Source organism: Psammomys obesus, unplaced genomic scaffold, assembly GCF_907164565.1.
Source record: "Psammomys obesus unplaced genomic scaffold, mPsaObe1.curated_primary_1811, whole genome shotgun sequence".
Taxonomy (NCBI): Eukaryota; Metazoa; Chordata; class Mammalia; order Rodentia; family Muridae; genus Psammomys; species Psammomys obesus.
This window is the reverse complement of record NW_026596240.1, coordinates 1,710,248-1,732,897: the sequence shown is the minus strand read 5'-3', so window position 1 is coordinate 1,732,897 and position 22,650 is coordinate 1,710,248. Positions and strand designations below refer to the sequence as shown.

The 22,650-nt window shown below is 51.4% G+C and overlaps 1 protein-coding gene across 6 annotated transcripts; it reads right to left on the bottom strand.

Annotated features, from left to right (window-relative positions):
* Nucleotides 1-1,822: 1,822 nt before the first annotated feature.
* Nucleotides 1,823-21,193, bottom strand: Capg (capping actin protein, gelsolin like). Of its 6 annotated transcripts, none has more exons than XM_055596476.1 (11): nucleotides 21,001-21,193; nucleotides 19,850-19,919; nucleotides 9,276-9,312; nucleotides 8,950-9,122; nucleotides 8,696-8,850; nucleotides 8,332-8,499; nucleotides 6,550-6,699; nucleotides 6,096-6,188; nucleotides 5,474-5,606; nucleotides 3,143-3,231; nucleotides 1,823-1,927 (listed from the first exon to the last, which is right to left on the bottom strand). In XM_055596476.1, exons 3-11 carry the CDS (start codon nucleotides 9,296-9,298, stop codon nucleotides 1,862-1,864), a joined length of 1,050 nt encoding a protein of 349 aa, XP_055452451.1. In that variant the 5' UTR covers nucleotides 9,299-9,312; nucleotides 19,850-19,919; nucleotides 21,001-21,193; the 3' UTR covers nucleotides 1,823-1,861. The 6 variants fall into 6 exon arrangements, with proteins under 6 accessions (XP_055452451.1, XP_055452454.1, XP_055452455.1 ...); XM_055596479.1 differs by having other exon boundaries at nucleotides 19,850-19,912; XM_055596480.1 differs by lacking the exons at nucleotides 19,850-19,919; nucleotides 21,001-21,193 and adding an exon at nucleotides 16,159-16,193.
* Between the last annotated feature and the right edge of the window lie 1,457 nt (nucleotides 21,194-22,650).

Here is a 22,650-nt window from a genome sequence, read left to right as displayed (position 1 = left end):
CTGCACACTCTAAGCAATGAGCATGGTGGCTCATGTCAAGGCTGACCATGCAGGTGTCCACCTCAGGGTTTTCCTGCATTTTCTGGGCCTGGCTGTTGCTCCCTCATCCAGCCCCCACCTAACCACACTGAGCTCCTGTCATCTTCCCTCAGATGAAGCCTGTGTCTCTCTACATCTGTTTCAGGTCACTCCAAATCTGGTCCAGAGATGGCGCCAACAGAGGCCTCCCCGTGTGCTTGTGACAGGCCTTCCAGCTGGCCTTCTGTCATATTCACAGGGGTCAGTTAGAATGCTGTGTTTCTGTGTCACCCCCGCCCACTCAGCGACCAGCAGAGAGGCCGGGGGAGCAGCTCTGGCCACATCAGTTTGGATGCTTCCTTCCCTACCATTCTTTGCCCTTTCTCTGAGCCTATGAGGCTGAAAGCACAGGATCCCAGCACAGCGGGGCCCAAGCCACTCGGACCCTAGGAGGGTCTGGCTTGAAGGGAGCACCCCCAGCAGGGAACCTTCATCCAGAGCAGAGTGCACACAGTTCAGCAGAACCCAGGCATCAGTTCACTGATGGGTCGGGGTGGAGATAGGCCTCAGGTAGCTGAAAAGCTGTTTTCCTTGAGCACGGGAAGACAGCCTTCCATGGGAGACCTTAAAGTACTCCATAAATCTGAAACTGTCAGAATTACTGAGTGGGTACATGTCTCCCTCCACCCCTGGCACATGCTCCCGTGTGGTCAGTCAAGGTCTGGGGAGTCACAGCAAGGAGAGGGTCAGTAGGGGACCTCACCCACCCTTGCTTCTTGGCACAAAACCAGCAAGATGAATTTGATCAGACTTTCTGGGTTTGTGTGGGGCAGAAGAATCCAGCGTGTCACAGCTCAGAAGCCACACTATCCCTTAGGACAAAGGAAGTGTGGTTCAGGTGGCGGCTGCTAGGCCTCTCAGCCTCTGGTCCAGGCTCATCAGTCACTTGTCAGGCCTTGGCAGGGGGAGGGGGGTCATCTTTGTGACACACTCCCTGACTCCTCTCTAGCTTGTTGAGATAGGGTCTCACGTAGCCTACGCTGACCTTGAACTCACTGTGTAGCAAAGGCTTGATGATCCTCCTGCCTCTACCCCTTAAGTGTTGGGATTCCAAACCTCTCTTCTCCCAGCACATACGCTCTGCCCTCTTTGGTATTCTATACCACTGCCATTAACAAGAAACAGAAGGAGGGCTGTGACGAGGGAGAACTACCATGGATCAGAAGCAGGGCCTCTCCATCATAGACTGGTGCTTTTCACACACCACACACACAGACACCACACACACACACATACACTGCACACACACATGTCCACATACCACACAGTGTTCTAGGGCTGTGCACATCTGTCAATGGGTGAGTTGTAATCCTTTAAACTGCCTCGCAGGTTGTTGCAGCATCTGAGGAAATGCTGGCTTGAGCAGAAATCTATCCCAAGTCACAGCCACAGCCTTGTCCCCACTGGGAATGTGAGACTTGGACTAACCCCTGGCCTGAAAGCGATGCTGAGGCCTGGCACTGTGCCACCTCCTATCGGTTCTTCTGAGCATGGTGGGGGCAGGACGGCAGCTCCACCTGGAGTCCTGGTCATGCAGAGGCAGGGCTGGGCTCCTGGAAGCTTCGGAGTTGTCACCCATGATCTCCTCAAACCCCAGCATGGGGGTGAACTCAAGTGAACAAGTGGGACAAAAATCAGGCCAGGGCAAGCCACACAGAAAGAGAGCAGAAAGGAATGTGTCTCCTTTACTGAGCACCCAGCACCTCTGTGCTGACTCAGCAGCCAGTGGGGAACAAGGGCGGGCGGGGGGGGGGGGGGAGGGCAGGGACTGGGTCACCCACCCTCACTTCCAGTCCTTGAAGAATTGCTTGAAGATGAGGCTCTCTCGGCCCTGGGGCAGGATCTCCACCTGCAATGGGAGAAAAGCCTGGCTCTCGGGCTGCCCACCTCTGCTGCTGAGGAGGGAGAGGGCAAAGGATCGCAGTGATGGCGAGGAGCCAGACAGGCCGTAACCAAGGGAACCCACAGCAATACCTTGCCAGCGTGTCCCCTGAGAGACCCTCCTCTGTGGTTAAATAGTCCTGTCAGGCCCAAGTTAGGCTGTCCTGCTACACAGGAGGCTAAGGTGCTGCGGCATTTCCCCTGGCATGCCATCAACCAAGAAGTCCAAATCTTCAGATGACCTATGCTCACTAATATCACTTGCACTGTGGTTTTAGATACCCCTCCACACACATACACACTTGTGAGGTTTCCTAGAGGATTATGGGAAGAAACACTCTAAAGAGATACCTCATCCGTCGTGGTTGAGGAGGGAGGAAGACAACTGTGCCCCGTGAGCAGACCACTCACCTCACAAATTCTCATAAAACCGTCTCCAGCATCCACAGTGTGGAACCCCGTGGGCAGCCCCCACCAAAGGCAGTACCCTCCACGCTCTCTTTGCTTGACTTTGCCAAATAAACTTCTGCTCAGACTGTCTGACTAACTTGTCTCACTGAAGAAGACAAGAGCCCTGCAATACCAGGGGAGAGGGTGCAAGCAGTCTAGGCCAGTCCTGAGAAGACAGAGATGAGAGCTGAGATCCCAGGACACAGGCTGAGGAAACCGCTGCTGCTTCAAGGTCTGGGGTGACCTGTTTGGCAGGCGCCACCAATTAGACATCAGCCATACCACAGGTGACTTTTGAGCAGGACGTGGTGACTCACGCCTGTAATCTCAGCACCTGAGAGGCTGAGGCAGGAGAGTTGTGAGTTTAAGGTCAGACAGGGACACAGAGTGAATTCTAAGCTAATCTGGAAAGCGGAGTGAGACACTGTCTCAAAAAGGGGAAGGCAGAAGCCGGGCATGGTGGTACACGCCTGTGATCCCAGGACTCTGGGAGGCAGAGGCAGGTGAGTTTGAGGCCAGCCTGGTCTATAAGGTGAGTCCAGGACAACCAAGGCTACAAAGAGAAACCCTGTCTCAAATTTTAAGAGGGGGGATGGGAGCTGAGTACGTAGCTCAATTGGTAGGGTACATGCTCGCCACGCACAAAGCCTGGTGCTGGGTGTGGTGGTACACACCTACAATCCTAGAACTTGGGAAGTCGGGTCCCAGGACGAGAGGTGGGGCATGTTCTCACCTGAGTGTTTGGTGAATATCTCATCCGAGAGATGAAGCCATCAGCCACTTGGAGAGCTGCCTGCCGTTCCTTCTCATTAGCTTTTCGCCCTGGGACATAGGAATGTGATCTCAGAATGAGAACAGGATGGGCGGGGCCTGACTGGAGAGGCTTGCCAGGCGTTCCTGAAGCTCTGCCTTCTGTCGCCAGCACCACAGAAAACCACCTGCAAGCCCCGCACTAGTACTCAGGAGTAGAGGCAGGAGGATGAGAACTTCAAGGTCCTCTACATGTCTTCAGCTGCAGAGGGAGTTCAAAGTCAGCCTGGGCTGCATGAGGCACTGGGGGTGGGGGAGCATTCTAGTCCCCTCCCCATTTTTCTTGAGGAAACCTAAGAGGCCCACAGAACACAGTTCTTAAAACAAATGTACCCACAATACCCAAGAATGCTGAGGGGCTCCTTGGGGTATGAAGAAAGCCACATTAATACCTTTCCCAGAAAGTTGGCCACGCTAAGATTAAATAAGCAAATAATAAACAAAATATCTCTTCTGCCTGGATCAGCAGGATCTTCTGGCCCTGATCAAGCTCTCTTTTAGGAAGGATGAGCTTCCTCCTAGGCATCAAACTGCAACGCCAGAGGGCAGGGGCAATGGCTCAGTGGTTTGGAGCTCTTGCTTCCTCTTGCAGAGGATCTGAGTTTGATTCCCACCACCCACATAGTACTCAGAACCATCTGAAATTCCAGTTCCAGAGAATCCAATGCTGTCTTCTGAGGACACTGCACACACATGGTTCACAGACATGCATGCAAGAAAAATACACATAAAGAAAAAGAAAAACTCTAGAGGCAGAGCCTCTCCTGCTCCGGGGCTCCTCACCTTTTGTGTGTGCACAGGTCACAGATACCACTGTCCTGTTATCAAATTTTTTCGAGTGAGACTAAATAGGACACGGAGTACAATTTCTTATACAGGCCAACAGACTCCCACAAGGCCGAGAGCCAACATGCTCGCTGAGAAAATGCTTATAAAATCGAAGGCTGTACAGAATCCACCCACTTAGGCTGCAGTCCTTTGGACACCAGTTGTGTGTCAAGCTCAGGCATTTCGACAAGGAAACAGAGCCATGCACGGCGGTCAGTTCTCTGGCCACTGTTAGAGTCCTGTGAGCTATGAAGGACACAGATATGTCCTTCCTCTGTAACTGACCCGCTGTTCTAGCAGCCATGGACGCTTGTCATCCTCCCTCCCAAGCTTCCTGTCCCACAGGTTCTTCTTCTCTAATGATTCCTCTCTTGGGACCACAGACCCTCTCACAGACCTCTGGACTCTTAGCCTCCATGCTGTATGGTGCCCCTGCAGGAAGGAAGAGGCAGCCCCAGGGCAAGGGATGTCGCTCAGTTGGTAGAGTATCTACCTAGCGTGCCCTGGGTTCCATCCCTAGCACCAGGGAAAATCAGGCATGGTAGAGCGTGGTGGTACATGCCTCTTCCCCAGACGGAGGCAGGAGGATCAGGACTTCGAAGCCATTGTTGGCTACATAACAGGTCAGAGGCCAGCCTGGGCTACAAGAGACCTTGTCTTAAAAAACAAATGGAAAGGGCTGGAAAGAAGGCTCAGGTGGTTAGCAGCCCTCGCCGCTCTTGCAAAGGACCAGAGTCAAGTTCCCACGCGGACATCACGAGGCTCAAAAACCACTTTTAACTTCAGCTCCAAGGGATCTGACAGCCTCCTCTGGCCTCCGTGGTACCCATAGGCATGTATGTGAGACAGAGCACATGTGTATGCACACAAAAATAAAAAATAAATAAATAAATAAAGCAAATCTAAACAAAGGAACAACCAAAAACCCAGAACCTCAGCTGAAGGATCAGACTGCCCAGACCTTCCCAGGAACCAGCAACAGCAAGCAGGCTCCCAGGGTGATGCTGTCCCAGCCTTCCGTGGTCACAGCAAGCAGCCAGGCTCCTGCACACAGCAGCCTTTCCCCTGCCAGTACAATCTCTTGGAAAAACACGGCCTGCACGTTTACCCTCTGCATAAAGCACCCGCTGAGCCCGCCAAACCTTTATGTCTACTACAGTTAACAACACACATGTTCAGGAACCCCAGAGCCCTGGCGCACAGGCACGTGCCCAGGCTCCAACCAGACCTGGTGAATCTGGGTAGGGCCTAGCCATGCACTGAACGGTCCCTGGGAGTTCTGAGATGGGCTGAGGTTTTTAAAATGGCCCAGCCTGCCGGGTCAGGGCAGCTGCAGGGCCCTCAGGCTGGAGTGCCTAAGGCGGCTGCAGGGCCCCCACACCACAGCTGCAGGCCTCTAAGCCTCGCACAGAGGAGCCACACATACCCTTCCAGATGTAGATTTTGCCACAGAGCCCGTTGTCCAGAACAAAGCAGTCGTCTGGAATCAGCAGTTCAGAGGCAAAGGGGCTGGAGTCAGCCACCTTGGTCAGATTCATCTGCCCGGTGGCATCAGAGACCTGGAGAAAAGGACAGCTCCCAGGGTGACCCACATGTACACTCTGGCCCTCACCTTTAATGAAGGAATGGCTTGCCCAGGCCCTCCCTAGTTGTATTTTCCAACAGTCCCAAGAAACAGGCAGTTAGAACCTCCCCCTTCTCCCCCCTGCCCACCCCAAAAGCAGTTCCAGACTGGACCGCTCTTGTCTATCACCGCAGTCCCCTAGGGAAGGAGGTGAATTCCACACTAGAAGCAAGCGCATGGGGTTCAAATCAAGACAATCTCAGTATTAGCCTCTGGCCTTCACCAAGGAGCTGGAAGTGAATACCATCCTCAGAGAGCAGACATCTGCTTTTTCCCGCCCAGCTCTCCTCCAAACCCCACAAACCTACCTCATTCCTGGACCAGCCTTCCCACAGCACCCCCTCCCTTCAGGCCCATGACCCTGCCACAGATGCTCTGCCAGGATCCCATGCCAGGCTATCCCCAGCAGGCCTGCAATGCCCACCTTGTACAGGGCTGCAGCCTGGGCGTTGGTCTGGTCGGCTGTGATGTCTTCCTCAGGATTGCCCTCCTTCAGAGGAGGCTTAGGGCCCAGAACCTGCAGAGCCAGACGGGATTACTGGGGTTCTGTACCCAAATTTTCCAAGTCACCACATGCAGGGCCACCTGTGACCTGCACTAAGGTGCAGGGAAGTGACAGGCCCAGCCCACCCCCAGACAGCCTCCTTTCCCCAAGGCCGAACCCACCCAGAGGAACTTCTTATCCCCATCACACAAAGACACCCCACGTGTGAGTCACAGGGCTGAGTAAGGCCCCAGGTAGGTCCCCCAATCCTCTCCCCTCCTCTCCCCCCACCCTGTTGCCCTCTGTTAGCCACCTTCATGCTCCCAGCTTATCACTATCTCTCTTGGCCACAGTCACACCGCAGCTCCCAGCTGCACAGGCCACCATCCCCAACCTGAATCATCTCGGCTGGCTCCTCCCCATCAGTGATGATTTCCACCTGGGCCTTGCCCTGCCGCTCGCTGTCCCTGATGGCCAGGGCCAGGTCCCTCGCCTTGTTGCGCTCCAGAATGTTGGATTTTCCACCGCACCAGGCAAAGATGTTCTGCAAAGAAGCCAGACAGGCTCATCACAGCTTCTGTCCCGCCCCACCCCCCACTGAAAAACCATCCCCGAGGGCAGGGCCAGCATGCCTGATGTGGTGACACAGGCCTTTGATCCCAGTACTCAAGAGGCAGAGGCAGGTGGATGTCTATGTACTGAGGCCTGGTCTATGTAGTGGGTTTCAGGACAGCCAGGGCTAAACAAACAAAATCCCAAGAAGCCAGGGGCTTCTCTACCGTGGCCTTTGAGGAAGGCAAGGACAAAACGCCACAAGACTGCTTCCTGGGCTCAGGAGTTAAGAGGACTTGTGGCTCTTCCAGAGGACCCAGGTTCAATTCCCAGCGTACACAAAATGGCTCACAACCACCTATAGCTCCAGTTTCAGGGGGTCCGATGCCCTCTTCTGAATTTCAAGGCACTGGGCACGCATGTGGTGCCCATATACATGCAGGCAAAACACCCATACACATAAGTCCAAAAGAACCAAGAGTTTGAAGAGCCCTTCTGGCCCTGTGCCATCTCCACATCGCCTGTTTTCCCTCCACGTCACTCACTAGCATATATTTAAGCTTTCTTCGTATCTTGTTTATAAATTATTTCCTGGGGCCGGGTGTGGTGCTGCATGCCTGTAATCCCAGCACTCAGGAAGAGGCAGGCAGATCTCTGTGACTTTGAAACCAGCCTGGTCTACAAACGAGTCCAGGACAGCCAGGCTACGCAGAGAAACCCTGCCATCCATCCATCCCTTTATCAATCTATCTATTTATTTATTTTGGTTTTTTGAGAGAAGGTTTCTCTGTATAGCTTTGACTGTCTGGGACTCGCTTTGTAGACCACGCTGGCCTCAAACTCAGAGATCCGCCTGCCTCTGCCTCCCGAGTGCTGGGATTACAAGTGTGTGCCACCATGCCCAGCAAGAAACCCTGTCTTGAAAAACAAAACAAAAAAAAATTATCTCCTGGGACTTAAGAGCTGACTTAGTGGGGGACCTGGGTTCTGTTCTGAGCACCCACACCGGGCAGTTTGCAATTGCCTGTAACCCCAACTCCAGTGCCTCTCACTGGCCTCCGCTGGTATCCGCATTCACATGTACATTCTCCCCCCCCCCCCCCCCCCCCCCCCAGTGTCCTGGACTCACTCTGTAGACCAGGCTGGCCTTGAACTCACAGAGCTCTGCCTGCCTCTGCCTCCAGAGTGCTGGGACTAAAGGTGTGCCCCACCACAGCCAGCACATATATTTTTTTAATGTAATAAAATTGCAAAAAGAACTTTTTTCCAAAAAACCTAAACTTGTTTTTCAAAAGTTTAAGACTTTCTGTTAAGCCACACTTACACAGAATATACCCTGGGCTACATGTAACCAAGGAGCACAGGTCGGACATGCCTGAAAGCGTATGGCAGGAAGCACACAAGCTCTGTGCAGACATGAGAGCACCATTTGTATGAGGCTAGAGCATCTGAGGAGAGCGTGGCAGTGTGTGGCTGGGCATAACCCCTGCGGAGCTCTCAGGGCTGGCTAGGCGGGGATGTCTTCTCACGGACAGGACAGCTTGCCAGAACAGTCCATCCTCGCCTCTCAGCTCTTCTCCCTCCTCCCCAGCCCCCCGGGCTGTCATCATAGCCATCCACCCACCTGACCCAGGTCCAGGATGAAGCAGTCCCCGGTGTTGAAGCTGTCCCAGCTCAGCGCCCTCTCGGTGGCACGGATGTTCTTCTTCCCCTTAACCTGGTAGAGCTTCCTGATGGCTGCTGGGGCAGCCCCCGAGGTTGTCTTGTGAAAGGCGGACTCCACACCACCTTCCTGCAGGCCAGAAGACTGGCTTGAGCGGCCTCACAGGCAACCCAGGGCCCCCTGCCGTTCACCGCGATCTGGGAGACCCAAGAAGGTGAAGACCAATCCCCAAGTGTGCCCAGGCCTGCCACAGGACAAAAGCCAGCCAGAAACGTGAGGTGGCTCTGAGGAAAGCATGGGAGTGAGGGTTTGGGGTGGGGCTCACCTGGTACTTGAGGCCGCGTGGGAAGTAGCTCATGAAGAGGTCGGACTCATTCCCCTGGACCTCACGGTGCTGCACGGGCCGCTCCCCAAGCAGGCTGTTGAGGTGCACAGCCAGCACGGCACAGGCCCCCTGCTCATCTCGGGATGACTGCTGGCCTACCGTGAACGGGAGGTGATGGGCGAGGTCCCCGAGACCCCTGCAACCTCCATCCCTGCCTGGACAAACCCACAGAGACACCATTCCAACCCCTTTACCTATCCAGAGGTGCAGGTGGGAGGCCTCTTCCGGGCCATTGTGAAGCACTAGGTAGGAATCCCCAGAGAAGAAAATGCCATGGTTCTCTGGTGCTATGGGCACTGGCTTCAGCTTCTCCACACGCCATATGTGTAGGCCTGGGTGTTGGACCGAGGCTGGGAACGGAGAGCCACTGTGGAAAGAAATGGTTGCTAGTGGGCTCGAGCACGGAGGCTGTGCAGGCCCGAGACTGAGATCTGAGTTCAGTGAGAGCAGGCAGGAGGGAAGAGCAACCCGGGGAAGCGAAGGTGGGAAGAGAGCACCGACAGTGGGGCACACTGCCTACCTCTGTGGGATGGGTGTGTACATGCTGTTTTTCAGACCTGAAAAGAGAAGCCATGATTATCACAAGGGTCCTTACAAAGAGCTCTCTGTTGATCTGGGAAAACTTCAGTTGGTCAAGTATTCTCCTTCTGGTTTTGTTGTTGTTGTTGTTAAGGTTTTATTTATTTATTTTGAGTAATCTATCTGCATGTACACCTGCACACCAGAAGAGGGCACCAGATCTCATTACAGATGGTCATGAGCCACCATGTGGTTGCTGGGAACTGGATCTCTTAACCTCTGTGTCATCTCTCCAGCCCTTGACCGTAGGGTCTTATGTAGACTAGGCTGTAAGCAGCTGAGGATGAAGTGGGGTTAAGATGACACTCAGCGGTTAAAGCGCTTACATGGCAAATGTGAGGACCAGAGTTTGAATCCTCAGAGTCCCATAGATGTTGGGTGGGCTGCCCACATGTAATTCCAGCCTCAGAGGGCAGAGACAGGAGACTCCCCAAAGCAAGAGCACAACCAGCCACATCAGCAAGCTCTGGGTTTGACTAAGAGAACCTGCCTCAATGAACAAGGAGAGAGAGTGAAAGTAGCAGGCCTGACATCAACTGTGGTCCTTCACATGAATGTGCACACACATGCTATTGGACATACACACGTGTGCGCACACACACACAAGCATGCACAAACACCACACAGAGAGAGATTTACAAAACAAAAATTTTAAATTAAGAATGTGGTGGTGCACACTGTTGAGGGCTGGTCCTTTTGGCATAAGTACAGCCATCTTTGTTTCAGGCCCACCAGCCACATCGTCTCAACTTGTTGCTGACATAAAAGAATCTCTGTATAAGGTTGACCAAAAACTATGTTTATGTTCAGCATACTCTGTGGCCTGTTGTTCCCAGCAATTCCCCAACTGTAAGCACAGCTGGCCCCAACTGCCAGGCGCACTTTCAAGGTTAGCTAGAGCTGCTTATTAGCAAAATAACGTAAGTCAAAGCTCACTACCGTTTCACACCCCACCCCCACATACCCACCCCACCCCACCCCCGCTGCCCATGAGCTAATTGTGGGTTCTGCCTTTATAAACTGACTATGGAAAATGGGTTGATGTCCCAGTTAGGCTCCTGAGTTCCTTTTTGTGTCCTTGGCCATGACCGGTCTCAGGGTTTTGGGGTGTTGCATCCCATCCATATCTGACTGAGACTGAAGTCCGAGTGGTTTGTGTGGCTATTCTTGCACTGTAACACACATCTTTAATCCAGCACTCAGGAGGCAGAGGCAGGCAGATCTCTAAGTTTGAGGCCAGCCTGGTCTACAGAGAGAGTTCCTTGACAGCTAGGGCTACACAGAGAGACCCTGTCTCAAAAAACAAAAACAAACAAGAACAAAACCCACAAAACTACAAAACCTAATGACCAAATGAGGCTTGTGTGGAGAATGTAAAGTTAGCTCAACATCTGAACTTATATAATACATCTGAACCAATATAATATACCATCTTAACAAGCTTATATGATTTTTACATGTCTTTATGCATATTCCTATCAATGTATATATAGAAAGCATTCAGCAAAATTTTACATCCACTCCTGATTTAGAATAAACAAACCAACAAAAACTAAGCCAGCTGGGGCTACAGAGTTGGCTCAGCAGTAAGAGCACGTGTTACTCTTGCCGAGGGTCCGAGTTCAGTTCCCAGCACGCGCACAGCAGACAACCACCTATACTCCAGTTTTAGGGGACTAAACGACCCCTTTCTGGCCTCCAAGGGCACTTCATGCTCACGGTACACAGGCATACATGCAGGCAAAACCACCCACACACATTAAAATAAAAATAAATAAATCATAAAAATCTTAACAATTTAAGAACAGAGGAAGGCCGGAGATGCGGCACCGTTGGCAGAGTGCTTGCCTAGCATGCATGGAGTCCTGGGTTCAGTCCCCAGCACTGCATGAGCAGCCATGATGCATGTGGGTAACCCTGGCACTTGAAAGGCGGAGGCAGGAAGTCCAGGTCCTCCTCAAAGAATCTGAGGTCAGCTTGGGAACCACGAGACCCTGTGAGGAGAGAACTGGGGGCCTTGAACCCCAGCACTCAGAAGCAGTGGCAGGCGGATCTCTGCTAATTCAAGGCCGGCCTGGTCTACAGTGTCCCAGGCCAGCCAGGGATCCGGAGAGAGAAGGGGGTGGGGCCCTTAAGCAGGTTTCTTTAGTCTTTAAGTCTACTAAAAACAAAACCTTCTCGGGACGTCATCCTTCTCATTCTGGGAAGTAGCTGTCCTGTACATCTCTCAGCATCTTCCAGTTCCAGAATGAAGAATGCCATCTTTCTTTTGTAAATCAGTAGAGAAAATAATTCTTGGGGAAAAGATATTGTAATAAAGGGAGAATGCAAAGCTTTTGGTTTTTGTTGTTGATACACCATGTTGTTTTTTAATCTCAGAAAAATACCGTCATAACAACATCACCCCTTTCATTTGTTCCCATCGATAGATGGCTTCTTTTTAGACCTGGAAATATGTACCGAAGTACATGCATGTACATGCTCGAGTCTACATGCACACACACTAAATAACAATGTTAATACGGGAGATTTGGCTTTCCCTTTCACCATGTGAGTTCTGGAGATCAGAGTCAGCCAGCCGGCCCGAGCAGCAAGTACCCACAAAGCCAAGTCTCAGGCCCAAGGTTTTGTTTGTTTGTTTGTTATTGTAAGACTTAAAAGACAGAATATCAGCACTTAATTTATTCCATGCTTCCACCCAAGTAGTTTTTGGAAGAGGTGTCTTGTGGGACTCGGTGAGGGTGGAGGTACAGGGACAAACACTACACAAAAGCACCAAGCAGATCCTGCGGCCTGGAGCTGCAGGAGCGCAGAGGAGGCTCTCTGAAGGGTAGCTGGGTCAGCCCTGAGTGCCGAGTCTGAATAGGAGACGGAGGAGGCAGGGCTGTGGTGAAAGATGTGGATGCCAGGGTAATGACCACTTTCCTTTTCATTACCAACCTCCCAAACAGAGGAAGGCATTTTTTTCCCAGCATGACACTTCCCCAGGGAGAAGGGAGCTGATGATTCTCTGTGCCCCACAAACTCCATGGACATGTGTCCACATGCCCTGCTGTGGGCAGCCCAGCCTGTGACTCAGATCGGAACTGATGAATAGCCTGCTCCAAACCCAAGCCAGGAATGACACAGACTGAGCCCATCACTTCAGAACTGTTCTCAGTAATTCTGTTACCAAAATGAGAAACCGGTATGACTCAAAATCAGGTGCCCTCCACTCCAAGCCACCGAAGGGTTCTGATGAGGGGGGTTAGCTGTCTCCTCCTTCATGACCATAGATGCTCATTAGAACCACCTCTTCAGGATGGGCAAGGTGGCTCATTGGTAAAGGTGCTTGCTGACAAGTCTAATGTCTTGAGTTCCATCTTCAAGAACCACAGGACAGAAGGAGAACTGACACCAGAGAGTTGACCTCTGACCTCTGCATGCACAGCACGGCATATGAACACATACATATACACACAACTAAATAAATAAATGTCAAAATAGCCTGGCACTTTCCAAAAGTGCAAAGACTCCCGCTAAACTCCATCACCCAATCTGAACCTTCTAGGCCTTTCTAAGTACCTCCTGGTACAATCCAGTTTCAGCCAAAGACCCTTGAAAAATCAGTTCAGCTGCAAGCCCCTGTGATCCATATCCCATCATCCCGGATCTAGTTCCTCGACTGGCACCATGCCCCATATGTCTGATCATCTGACTACCTTCAGCAAAAATCCTGTTAGGTTAGTTTGACAGAACCTCCCTCCCCACTGGCGCTTTCTTTAGTAATTTTCCATGCACTGACCCTCACCTAACTCCTTGTTTGCTCACAGTACGCTGGGTGTAGAGACTAGTCTTTCTCCCACAGTGCAAGGCCCTGGTTCCTGTACCTACAGCGATGGTCCTGTGGTAGCCATCCTTATAGTATAAGAAAGGGAATACGTTTTGTTTTTTTTTCTTTTATCTAATTTTCTTTTGGGACAGGGTCCCTTAGAGCCTATGCTGGCCTTGAACTCACTAGGTAACCAAGGCTGACCCTGAGCTTCTGATCCTCCTGAGCTCACTTCCTCACTCCCTACCCCGTGCTGCATCATCACCATGCACCTTCAGATTCAGCTTATGCAAAGCTAGGGATCAAACCCAGGTTTGATCCGTGTGCATGCTTGGTGGAACTCTACCACCATCTGCGTGCCCATCCCCAAGGTTTAAGAGTATCAGGGCACAGGTCAGGAGACTGCCTCCACAGGCTGGATGTTCACGGATGTTCACAGTGATCCCCGTAGTGCAGTGAGGGCTATGAGAACGGCTTGATTCCACCGAAACCTGATGCCCGGGAACTGTGACAGAGAGGAAGGCTTTTGAAACTCCCGACAGAGCCAGGCAGGCTGGTACAAACCTATAATCTCAACTAATTGATAAACGGAGGCAGATGTATTAGAAGTTCAAGTCCAGCCTGGGCTGCAGAGTGTGTTTAAGGCCTGCCTGTACATAATGTGGCCAATCTCAAGACAAAAAGTAGAGAGAGGGCAGGGCCATAGCTCAGTGGCACAGTGCTTGCCTAGCATGCATGAGGCTCAGAGTTTAAGTCCCACCCCCAAGCGTAGAGACTGGGAATACATGGGGGAACACCGTAGGCCAGCTAAAACCCGCCCGCACCGGTGCAGGTCAGGGTCCTGCCTGTGTTGAGGCTTTCCTGGAGAAGGGTCTTCAGCTCTTGCGTCCTTGTGTCAGCCCTCTGACCTGGTCCTACGGCTACTTAAGCGTCCCCCGCATGTGTGTCACCGCGCCTCCACCCCTGTGGGTACACATCAACCCCAGCTGCCTGGGAGAGCAGACCACTCCGCTGCCTTAGCTCCTGTGGGAGCCTCCCCAGCCCTGTCACAGCAGCCTCTGCTTGCAGGCTTGGCCCACACCCCGCCTTCTGTGTCAGCAGCAGCTGGTACGCGCCTGATCCCCCGTCACAAGCATCCATGATAGTCTTTCACTTCCGCTCATTCAAGATCTGCACTGGAGGGAAGCACAGAGATGAAGAACGGTCTGTGCCTGTGGCCTACCTAGAAGGCTCAGGGAAGTGGGAAGCCATCATATCCCCTGAAACCGCAGACCAGCTTCCTCCATGTAAGACTGTCACGTAAGCACAGACTAGCATTAGAAGAAGCCTTAGTGCTGGGTGTGATGACTTTAAAATCCCAGCACTCTGGAGGTGCATCTCTTCGAGTTCAAGGCCAACCTGTTCTACAAAGAGAGCTCCAGAACAGCCAGGGATACCTTGGTGTTTAGATAGTCCTCACAGTAACTTCTGTAGTTTCAGCCCTCTTGGATGCTTCTGGTGGTGGGGAACTCACCACTTTACAGGTAGCATCTTCTCTCTCTTCCTTTGGGAGTGGGAGGCATTCTGGGAACCGACCCAGGGCCGTGGGCACAGCTTGGAAGCACTGTACCATTGAAGTCCACCTCTTCTAGTGATGAGTTTTAGAGACTCTCTCCCTGAGACTATGAGGCACCTTTGGAGCAGGAACTAGGGTTTGCCTCTAGACCTTTGGACACCCCTGACTGTGCCCAAAGGTTGTGCTTGATTGCCTTGTTTTGCTGAGCCTGTCACTGGACTAGATGACACTGAAGCCTAGGGTCTCACATCCAGGCACAGCCTGCAGCAGCCTTGAGGCAGAAAGACAGGGGTGAAGGGGTGTTGGGGGAAGAAGTGTGCCCTGCTGGCTAACCTCAGATTATCTTTAAGGACACGCTAGGGGTTACAGGTGGGGATCGCTCTTGCCTTCACAAAATGCTTGACCCTATATGACCCAATTGTGCCGCAGTGAGCCAGGACCAAGGAAAACCAAAGCTACTTTTGCCCTCTTGGACCCTGATTCTCAACAGGTCACTTCCCCTCACAGTCCCTATCTGCCCCGTTAGCATGAACTGAAATAGCACCAGCCCTAAGGAGGAAATGGGGTGTCAACACAAGAAAGCACAGGACTTGCTGGACTGTGACCTATGCTCCTTAGAAGTGGGGACAACAGTATCCCTGCACCCGCAGGACAGTACTTTCCCCACATACCAAAGCAGATCCTGCTCCCTGCACTCCAGATTCTCCCTTCAACTCCTTCCACACCGTTCCCTGAAGGACCCTCTGCTGGAGGCTGGCTGAATGCCCTTCATGTAGCTGGACCTACCTCGCTCCTTCTCAACTCCCTCCAGGCCAGTTGTCTAGGCTAGGACAGTGCTATCTTGGGGACTGGCGATGTCAGATCTGAATTCACCTCCTGACAGGCCTCTGGGATCCCTCAGGAGGTCTGACACCACTTCCTACAGACCAGGATGAGCCCAGACCCTCTAGCTCCTCCCCTGCAGCTGGAACACATCCCACCCCACCCTGGCCCACTCAGCCTCGGCAGCTGCAAAACTGCAGGCAGATAATGATCTGTGCCTGACTTAGGCCTGGGGACAGCGTTCCTGCCTGTTCCCAGACCTTAGCCTCACCTGTCCACCCAAGAGAGTCCCAGCTGGCCCCTCTCTACGGACCTCCCCTTCCCCCTCCCCCCCACTTTTACCTCTCCACAGGCCTTTCTTCTCTCTTCTCAGCCTGCCCCACCCTAGCTTCTTACTTCCCTCTTCTCCACTGGGCTGTCCCACCCACCTGCCCCACCCATGGGAAGGCTCAATGCTCTGAGGTCTAAGGATTCAGGAAAGCAAGCTCCAAGATTCAGCGATGCCTGGAGAAGGCTGTTTCTCAGACAGTCACTGTGAGGCTAGAGCCCACCACAGTCTCATCACAGAGGCCTCAGGCAACGCAGGTTCTGAACAATTTCAAGTCAGACTAGCAAGAAAAGCCCCATTCCACTCACCAGCCCAGGCAGGCGCATCTGGTCTGAGTCGGCTCAGCCTCTGCCACAGCTGGTTAGTCACATTTCCTGGGCTGGGTCATTGGCCCTACTTTTTTTCTTCCCCCTGACTACTAAGTCATTGTCCTGAGTACATTTGACTTTTTTTTTTTTTTTGGTTTTTCAAGACAGGGCTTTTCTGTCCTGGAACTCACTCTATAGACCAGGCTGTTTTTGAAGCAAAGTTTTGTGTGTTGGTTCATTTTGGCATTTTGTTTTATTTTGTATTTGAGACAAGCTCTCACGTAGTCCGACTAACCTCAGGATTACATGTATAGAGGCACCATGTCAGGTACCTTGACACATTATATGAAGTCTCTCCATGCACCAGATTCTCAGAGACTACCCCCTCAGCTTGCCCTAGTGGTGCATGCCTTTAATCCCAGCACTCGGAAGGCAGAGGCAGGTGGACCTCTGAGTTCCAGGACAGCCAGGACTCCACAGACCCACTCCCCACCCTTCAGGCCGCTCTCATTCACCAGATGTCCACTGTCACAGTCTAGACACTGGAGGTCTAGGAAGCATCAATAGAAATAGGATGGTCAGCCAGCAGTGGCACATCTGTAAAATCAACACTCTCCAGTAGAGACTGGAGAATCAGATGTTCAAAGTCACGCTCAGCTACATAGAGTTCAAAGCCAGCCTAGGGTACATGAGACTCTGTCTAGAACCCTTTCTCACATCCTAAAAGAAGAAGCTAATAAGCACAATCAAGCCAGCCAGAATTATAGAACAAAACCATGTCTCAAGCGAGAGAGACAGAGACAGAGAGACAGACAGTATGGTTTCAAGCTGGACTCAAAGCATCAGCCTCTCCCTTTGCACAGTCACAGGACCATAATATATGATCAATCTGGTCTAAGTTGCTGGCCCCATGGAGGATCCTGGGGCACAGCCCAAAGCCACATAGGAAGCAGGAGGCTGAGCCAAGGAGGCTCCCATTCCCTCCTGAATCCCTAAAGCAGTGGGTCTCAACCTTCCTAATGCTGTGACCCTTTAACACAGTTCCTTATGTTGTGCTGACACCCAGCCATAAAATTGTTTTTGTTGTTACTTCATAACTGTAATTTCGTTACTGAAATGAATCATAATGTAAATATTTTTAGCGAGAGAGCCTTGTCAAATGGGTTGCAACCCACAGGCTGAGGACCACTGCCCCAGAGGAAAAAAGATGAAAATCTGGGTGAGGCCCAGGAGGGTAAGCACCCAGTGGGCAGCCACACTTGGGTGGCTCAATGCCCAGGGGCTCTGGCAGGCCTGTCCGGGAAAAGTGTTGGACAATAGTTGGTTCCAGATAGGGCTTAGTGTTCAGATCAAGGCCTTGGCCCGGTAGTTAAGACCAAAAGCAAACCTTCCTGATTATCCGACCATCAAGCCATCTGATATATCTGTCTGCTGGGGTAAAAGCACTTGCTGTACAATGATGACCAGAGTTCAATCCCCAGAACCGACAGTAAAGGAAAGACTAGATTCCCAAGATGTCCTTCAGGATGGTAGAGATGGCTCAGAGGTCAAGAGCACTGGCTGCTCTTCCAGGAGACTGGAGTTTGGTTCCTAGGAGCTGTGTCTGAGACCTCACAATGGCCTACAACTCTGGCTCTAGGAGAGCTGACTCCCTCTTATGGCCTCAGAAAGCACTGCACTCATATTTGTATATACAGAGAGACATGTTGAGTTTTGTCAACTTAGCACAAATTTAGATGTACCTGGGAAGAGGGATCCTAATTGAGAAAAGTCTCAGAAAGACTGGTCTGTAGTGAAGTCTGTGGGGTATTGCTTTGATTACTGATTGATGTGGGATGGTCCAGCCCATCCCACATCAGTAGGCAGTGCCACAGTTGATCGAGGTGGTCCTGGGTGTTATAAGAAAGCAGGCTGAGAAGTTATAAGGAGCAAGTCAGTAAGCAGCACTCCTCCATGGCCTCTGTATCAGCTCCCGCCTGCAGGATCCTGCCCTGACTTCCCTCAGTGATAAACTATTACCTGGAAGTGTAAAATGAAATAAACCCTTTCCTCCCCAGGTTGCTTTTAATCATGGTGTTTTATCACCACAAAAGAAACCCTAGCACACATCCACAAATAAAAAAATAATAATAAAATAAATCTAAAGAGATTTACAAAGAAAGAAAATTGTACTCTAGCCTCCCTATGTGCTGTGACATGAACAAACACATGATGAATAAACAAAACTCAAAAAAACCCATTAAAACCTCTCTCTAAAAAACACAGTTTGTGAATCTTGAGGGATGGATCAGTGGCTAAGAGTAATGGCTGTTCTTTCTGAGGACTAAGGCTCCATTCCCAGCATCCACATGTAGGCCCACAACTATCTGCAACTCCAGTCCCAGGGGATCTAATACCCTCTTCTGGTCTCCTCAAGCACCAGGCATGCACACTGCATACAGACATATAGACATACATGCAGGCAAAATGCCCACACACATAAAAAAAAAAAAAATAACGATGAAGAAAGCACAGCTTCTAGCTGACATCTGTGTAGAATACTTGATCCCATTGTGAACCCCCAGCTTGCCAACTGTAAAAAACGTGTCTTTTGTTTGGTGTGGCTCAGCCCTAATACACACCTTTAACCCAAGAACTTTCTGTTTATTTTAGACAGGTGATCATGGTGTGGCTCAGCCACACATCTTAAATCGAAGAGCTTTCTGTACACAGGTCAAGAGGTGGAGCAAGAAACCAGCTGACAGGGATTAACAGAAAGGAGGGACTAGGAGAGAAGAGTATTTAAGACATCTTGGAAAAGAAGGAGGAGCTCTTCAGCTCCTTGGCTTTAGCTCTCCAGCTCTTGGGCTTTTAGTTGTTGGATTTCTCCTCCTGGGCTGTTGGCTGAGCTGGCAGGCCTGTTTTCTCCTGGGCCATCAGCTGAGCTAGCAAATTTTAGCTTTGGGCTTTGGGCCTTTTCCTTCTGGACTTGAGCTGAATAGGAAGATCAGCTGGTTACTTTCTCTGCCTCTCTGAGCTAGTAGGTTTTCACCCCAGCATCTGGCTCCTGAGTCTTCATTGGTAAAATAGAACGGTAGGGATTTTCCTTTTTCATAATAACAAGCATCCAGTGTCTCCAAGGCTAAATGACAGCCTTAAAATTAGGGTAGTCTGAGCAAGAGATCACAGCAAAGCCTTGTCCCTGACAGAACCACAAGCTGGGCAGAGAACTTGCTAGAAAGGTTAAGAGTTGGCCTTAGCAGGATGGTGGGGGCCCACGGCTTTAATTTCAGCGTTCAGCAGAGATAGGCAGATCTCTATGAGTTTGAGGCCAGCCTGGTCTACATTGTGAGCCCCTGGACAGCCAGGACTACACAGAGAAATCCTGTCTCGAAAAACAAAGAAGACTTTTAGGACTGGGACATATCTCAGAGTGCTCGAATAGCATGCATGAAGCCCTGAAATGGATCACAGCCTGGGATAAAGATATAAAGGCCAGGGAGATGGATTAGCCGGTAAAACCGCCAAGCCTGAAGACCTGAGTCCGATTCCCAGGACCCACATGGTGGAAAGAGAGATGAGAGTCTACGAGCTGGAGTGGTGGTGCATGCCTACAGTCCCAGCACTTGGAGATAGAGGCAGCAAGAGCAAAAGTTCAGAAGCATCCTTGGCTACATACAGAGCGTGTGTGGAAGGTGCCCTTACTACTTACCTACTAACCGCTGCACTTGCTCAGGTCCGTGATTCAACTTCTTGGAGCCTCCTTATGTCCAATCTGTAAGCTGGGCACACAGATAAAGGTGAAGGCTAAACAAGATGTTACAGTTAATGCTCAGTAAATCTGACTCTTTTTTTAAGAATTACATTTGTTTATTATTTATTGTGTGTGTGGGTGTCATGTACATACTACAGCTCAAGGGTGGAGGTCAGGGGACAGAGTATGGGAGCTGGTTCTCTTCTAGCGTGTGGATCCTGGGAATCAGATTCAAGTCTTCAGGCTTGGTGGCAAGTGTCCTTACCAGCTGAGCCGCATCAGGACCCTGTTTCTCTTCAGTCTGCCATTCATGTCAGCGCTGACGGTAAACACGGCTGAAATAACTCCCTAGGGCCTTAGCAATCCCATTCCTTCCCAAGCTTAGTGGTTAAGCTGCCCGTGGAAAGAGTTAAACCAAGGGTTCCCTCCCTCCCCTCCCCCCTCCCCGTGAGTGCTCAGATCCATGGGTCCTGGCTGTACTAGTGTAGAAGCTGGCAGGCTCTTAGTTGAGACCCTATGTACATACCAGGGAACAAAGATGGATGAAAAATCACAGTTCACTACACTTGAGCTAAGAGGGTCCTATCACCCAGGGAAGAAACAGTTATTAAAAAAAAAAAAAAGACTGTTAAGGCTGGAGGATGGTGCAGTGGTCAGAGGACCCAGTGTCAATTCCCAGTACCCACATCAAGCCACTCACAATCACCCGTTAGTCTAGCTGCCGATCTGATGCCGTTCTAGCCCCCACAAGCAGACACCCAGAATACACATAATTTAGAAAGAAGGGAAAGAAAGACTTGCTAACGATGGGTAATTTAAGTGTGGTGGTTCACACCCATAGTCCCAGCACTTGGAAGGTGAAGGCAGGAGAATCAGGTTTGATGTCATCTTTGGCTATGCAGTGAGTTTAAGGAAGTCTGGGCTACCTGAGACACCGGTTCAAAAAAGCAGACCAACAAAAAGTTATAACAGAAAAAGAAGGGACTTCTTTCTTTTTAAGACCCTGGGTGGTTACCCACCCCACCCTGCTCCTGCTCTGCCCTACCCACAACTCCTTGCTGCAAGCTTGGCCCAGGAAAACAGGAAAGTGCTCTTCGGGCTCTACCCACCTGATCACGCCTCCTGGATTTGGATAAAACCAGTAGAGCTTTCACCCCTAGGAGCCCGGGAAGTTGCGCGACAGGGAACCGGGCACCCCGGGACCCACAGAGTGTCCCCGGGTCCCAAAGAAGGAGTCGCGGACCTCGGAGAACAGATCTCCCTAGAGCTGGACTTCCTTGCCCGAGGGGTTTCAGGAGGCTCTAGACACAGTCGATTTGCTGGTGACCACGCCTCCACCCCTTCTGAGCCACCAAGAAGGACTAAGTGGCTGGGGCTGGCTGGGGGCGTGCTGGGGGCGTTCCCTTCCTTTCCGGCAACTGCGTCTCTAGAGACCTAGCGCGGGGCATGGTAGGGACCCCAGGGCCAGGAAAGCCAAAGTTCACCATACTATGGGAAAACCGGGGCGAGGAGGGCAGCTTTCACCTCCCATTCAACCCACAGGTCCTTACTCTCCGTTAGGACCAACCTCTGCAGTTCCCCGGAGCAATCAGTACTTGGTGTTTGTTTGTTTGTTGTTTGTTTCTCTGTGTAGCCCTGGCTGTCCTGGAACTTGCTCTGTAGATCAGGCTGGCCTCAAACTCAGAGATGGGACTGCCTGCTTCCCGAATGCTGGGATTAAAGGCGCCCCCAGCTAGCACTTGGTGCCTTCAGTGAGATCTCTCCAGCCAGGGATGCCCCTCACTCGGTGGAGTGCTTGCTTAGCATTCAGGGAGCCCTGGGTTTGATTCCCAGCAGTACACACACCGGGTCGTGCATGCTTGTGATCCCAGCCCTTGGAGGATCACACACACACAGAAGTAAATTAGTAAGTGTAATTTTTAACAAACATGATCTGTCATCTTACATCCTTCACCATTATTCCTACTTCAATGAATTCTTGGGGAGGATCAGAAAGGAGCCCGAACTTTAATGCAGGCTGGCCTGACCTGCCTCAATGCATCCTTCTCCCCTTCTCTAATTCAAAACCAAACAGACCAGCCAGTGTCTGCTCCAGAACACAGCACGCAGACCCACTCATGATTCAGCCCACAAAGCCGCTTTGTGTTTTGAGAAGCAACTGTGCAAAGGACAAACAGAGTCCGGGTTCTCTGAGGCCCAGTGACTGGGTTTGAAAGAATTTACACCCCGACTCTGTTCTTGGCTAGCTGGGTAGTCCAAGCAGTCACACCCCACTGAGGAAGGTTAGGAATGACCTATCTGGGCTGGTGAGATGGCTCAGTGGTGGCTTTTTTTTTTTTTTTTTTTAGGTCTCACTGTGTCTGCCTGGAATGTTGTATGTAGGCCAGCCTTGAACCCACGGAGCCTGCCTCTTCAGCCCGCTCAGCGCTGAGGTACAGACGTGCACCACCACACCCAGCTTTGTTTTCTAGTTTTCACAGCTGCGACACCCGTGTAGCCCACATCCCTACCGAGATGCCACCCCCAGAGAATGTCCTGTCACGGAGCGGCTTACTGTGTGTCTCCCACCAGGCCGGTTGCACATGTGGTCCAGGGGCAATGTCACGCCTTCCCCGCAACGCTAGCACCCAGCATAGTACTCAGGAGATGATAACGCTAAAATAACTACAATTTCTGAGACAAGTTCCTATGCAGCTCAAGCTGACCAGAAGTCCCTATTCAGCCTTAGATGACCTTGAACTTGTGATCTTCCTGCTTTA

Bases quoted from the DNA above. Each gene is read 5' to 3' on its own strand.
- Capg (XM_055596476.1), bottom strand. From the start codon at position 9,298: ATGTACACACCCATCCCACAGAG. The intron at 6,189-6,549 runs GTTGGGGATGGT...CTGGCTCTGCAG, and splicing joins AGCCAGCCGAGATGATTCAG to GTTCTGGGCCCTAAGCCTCC. The intron at 1,928-3,142 runs GTGAGAACATGC...CTCCCATTGCAG, and splicing joins GATATTCACCAAACACTCAG to GTGGAGATCCTGCCCCAGGG.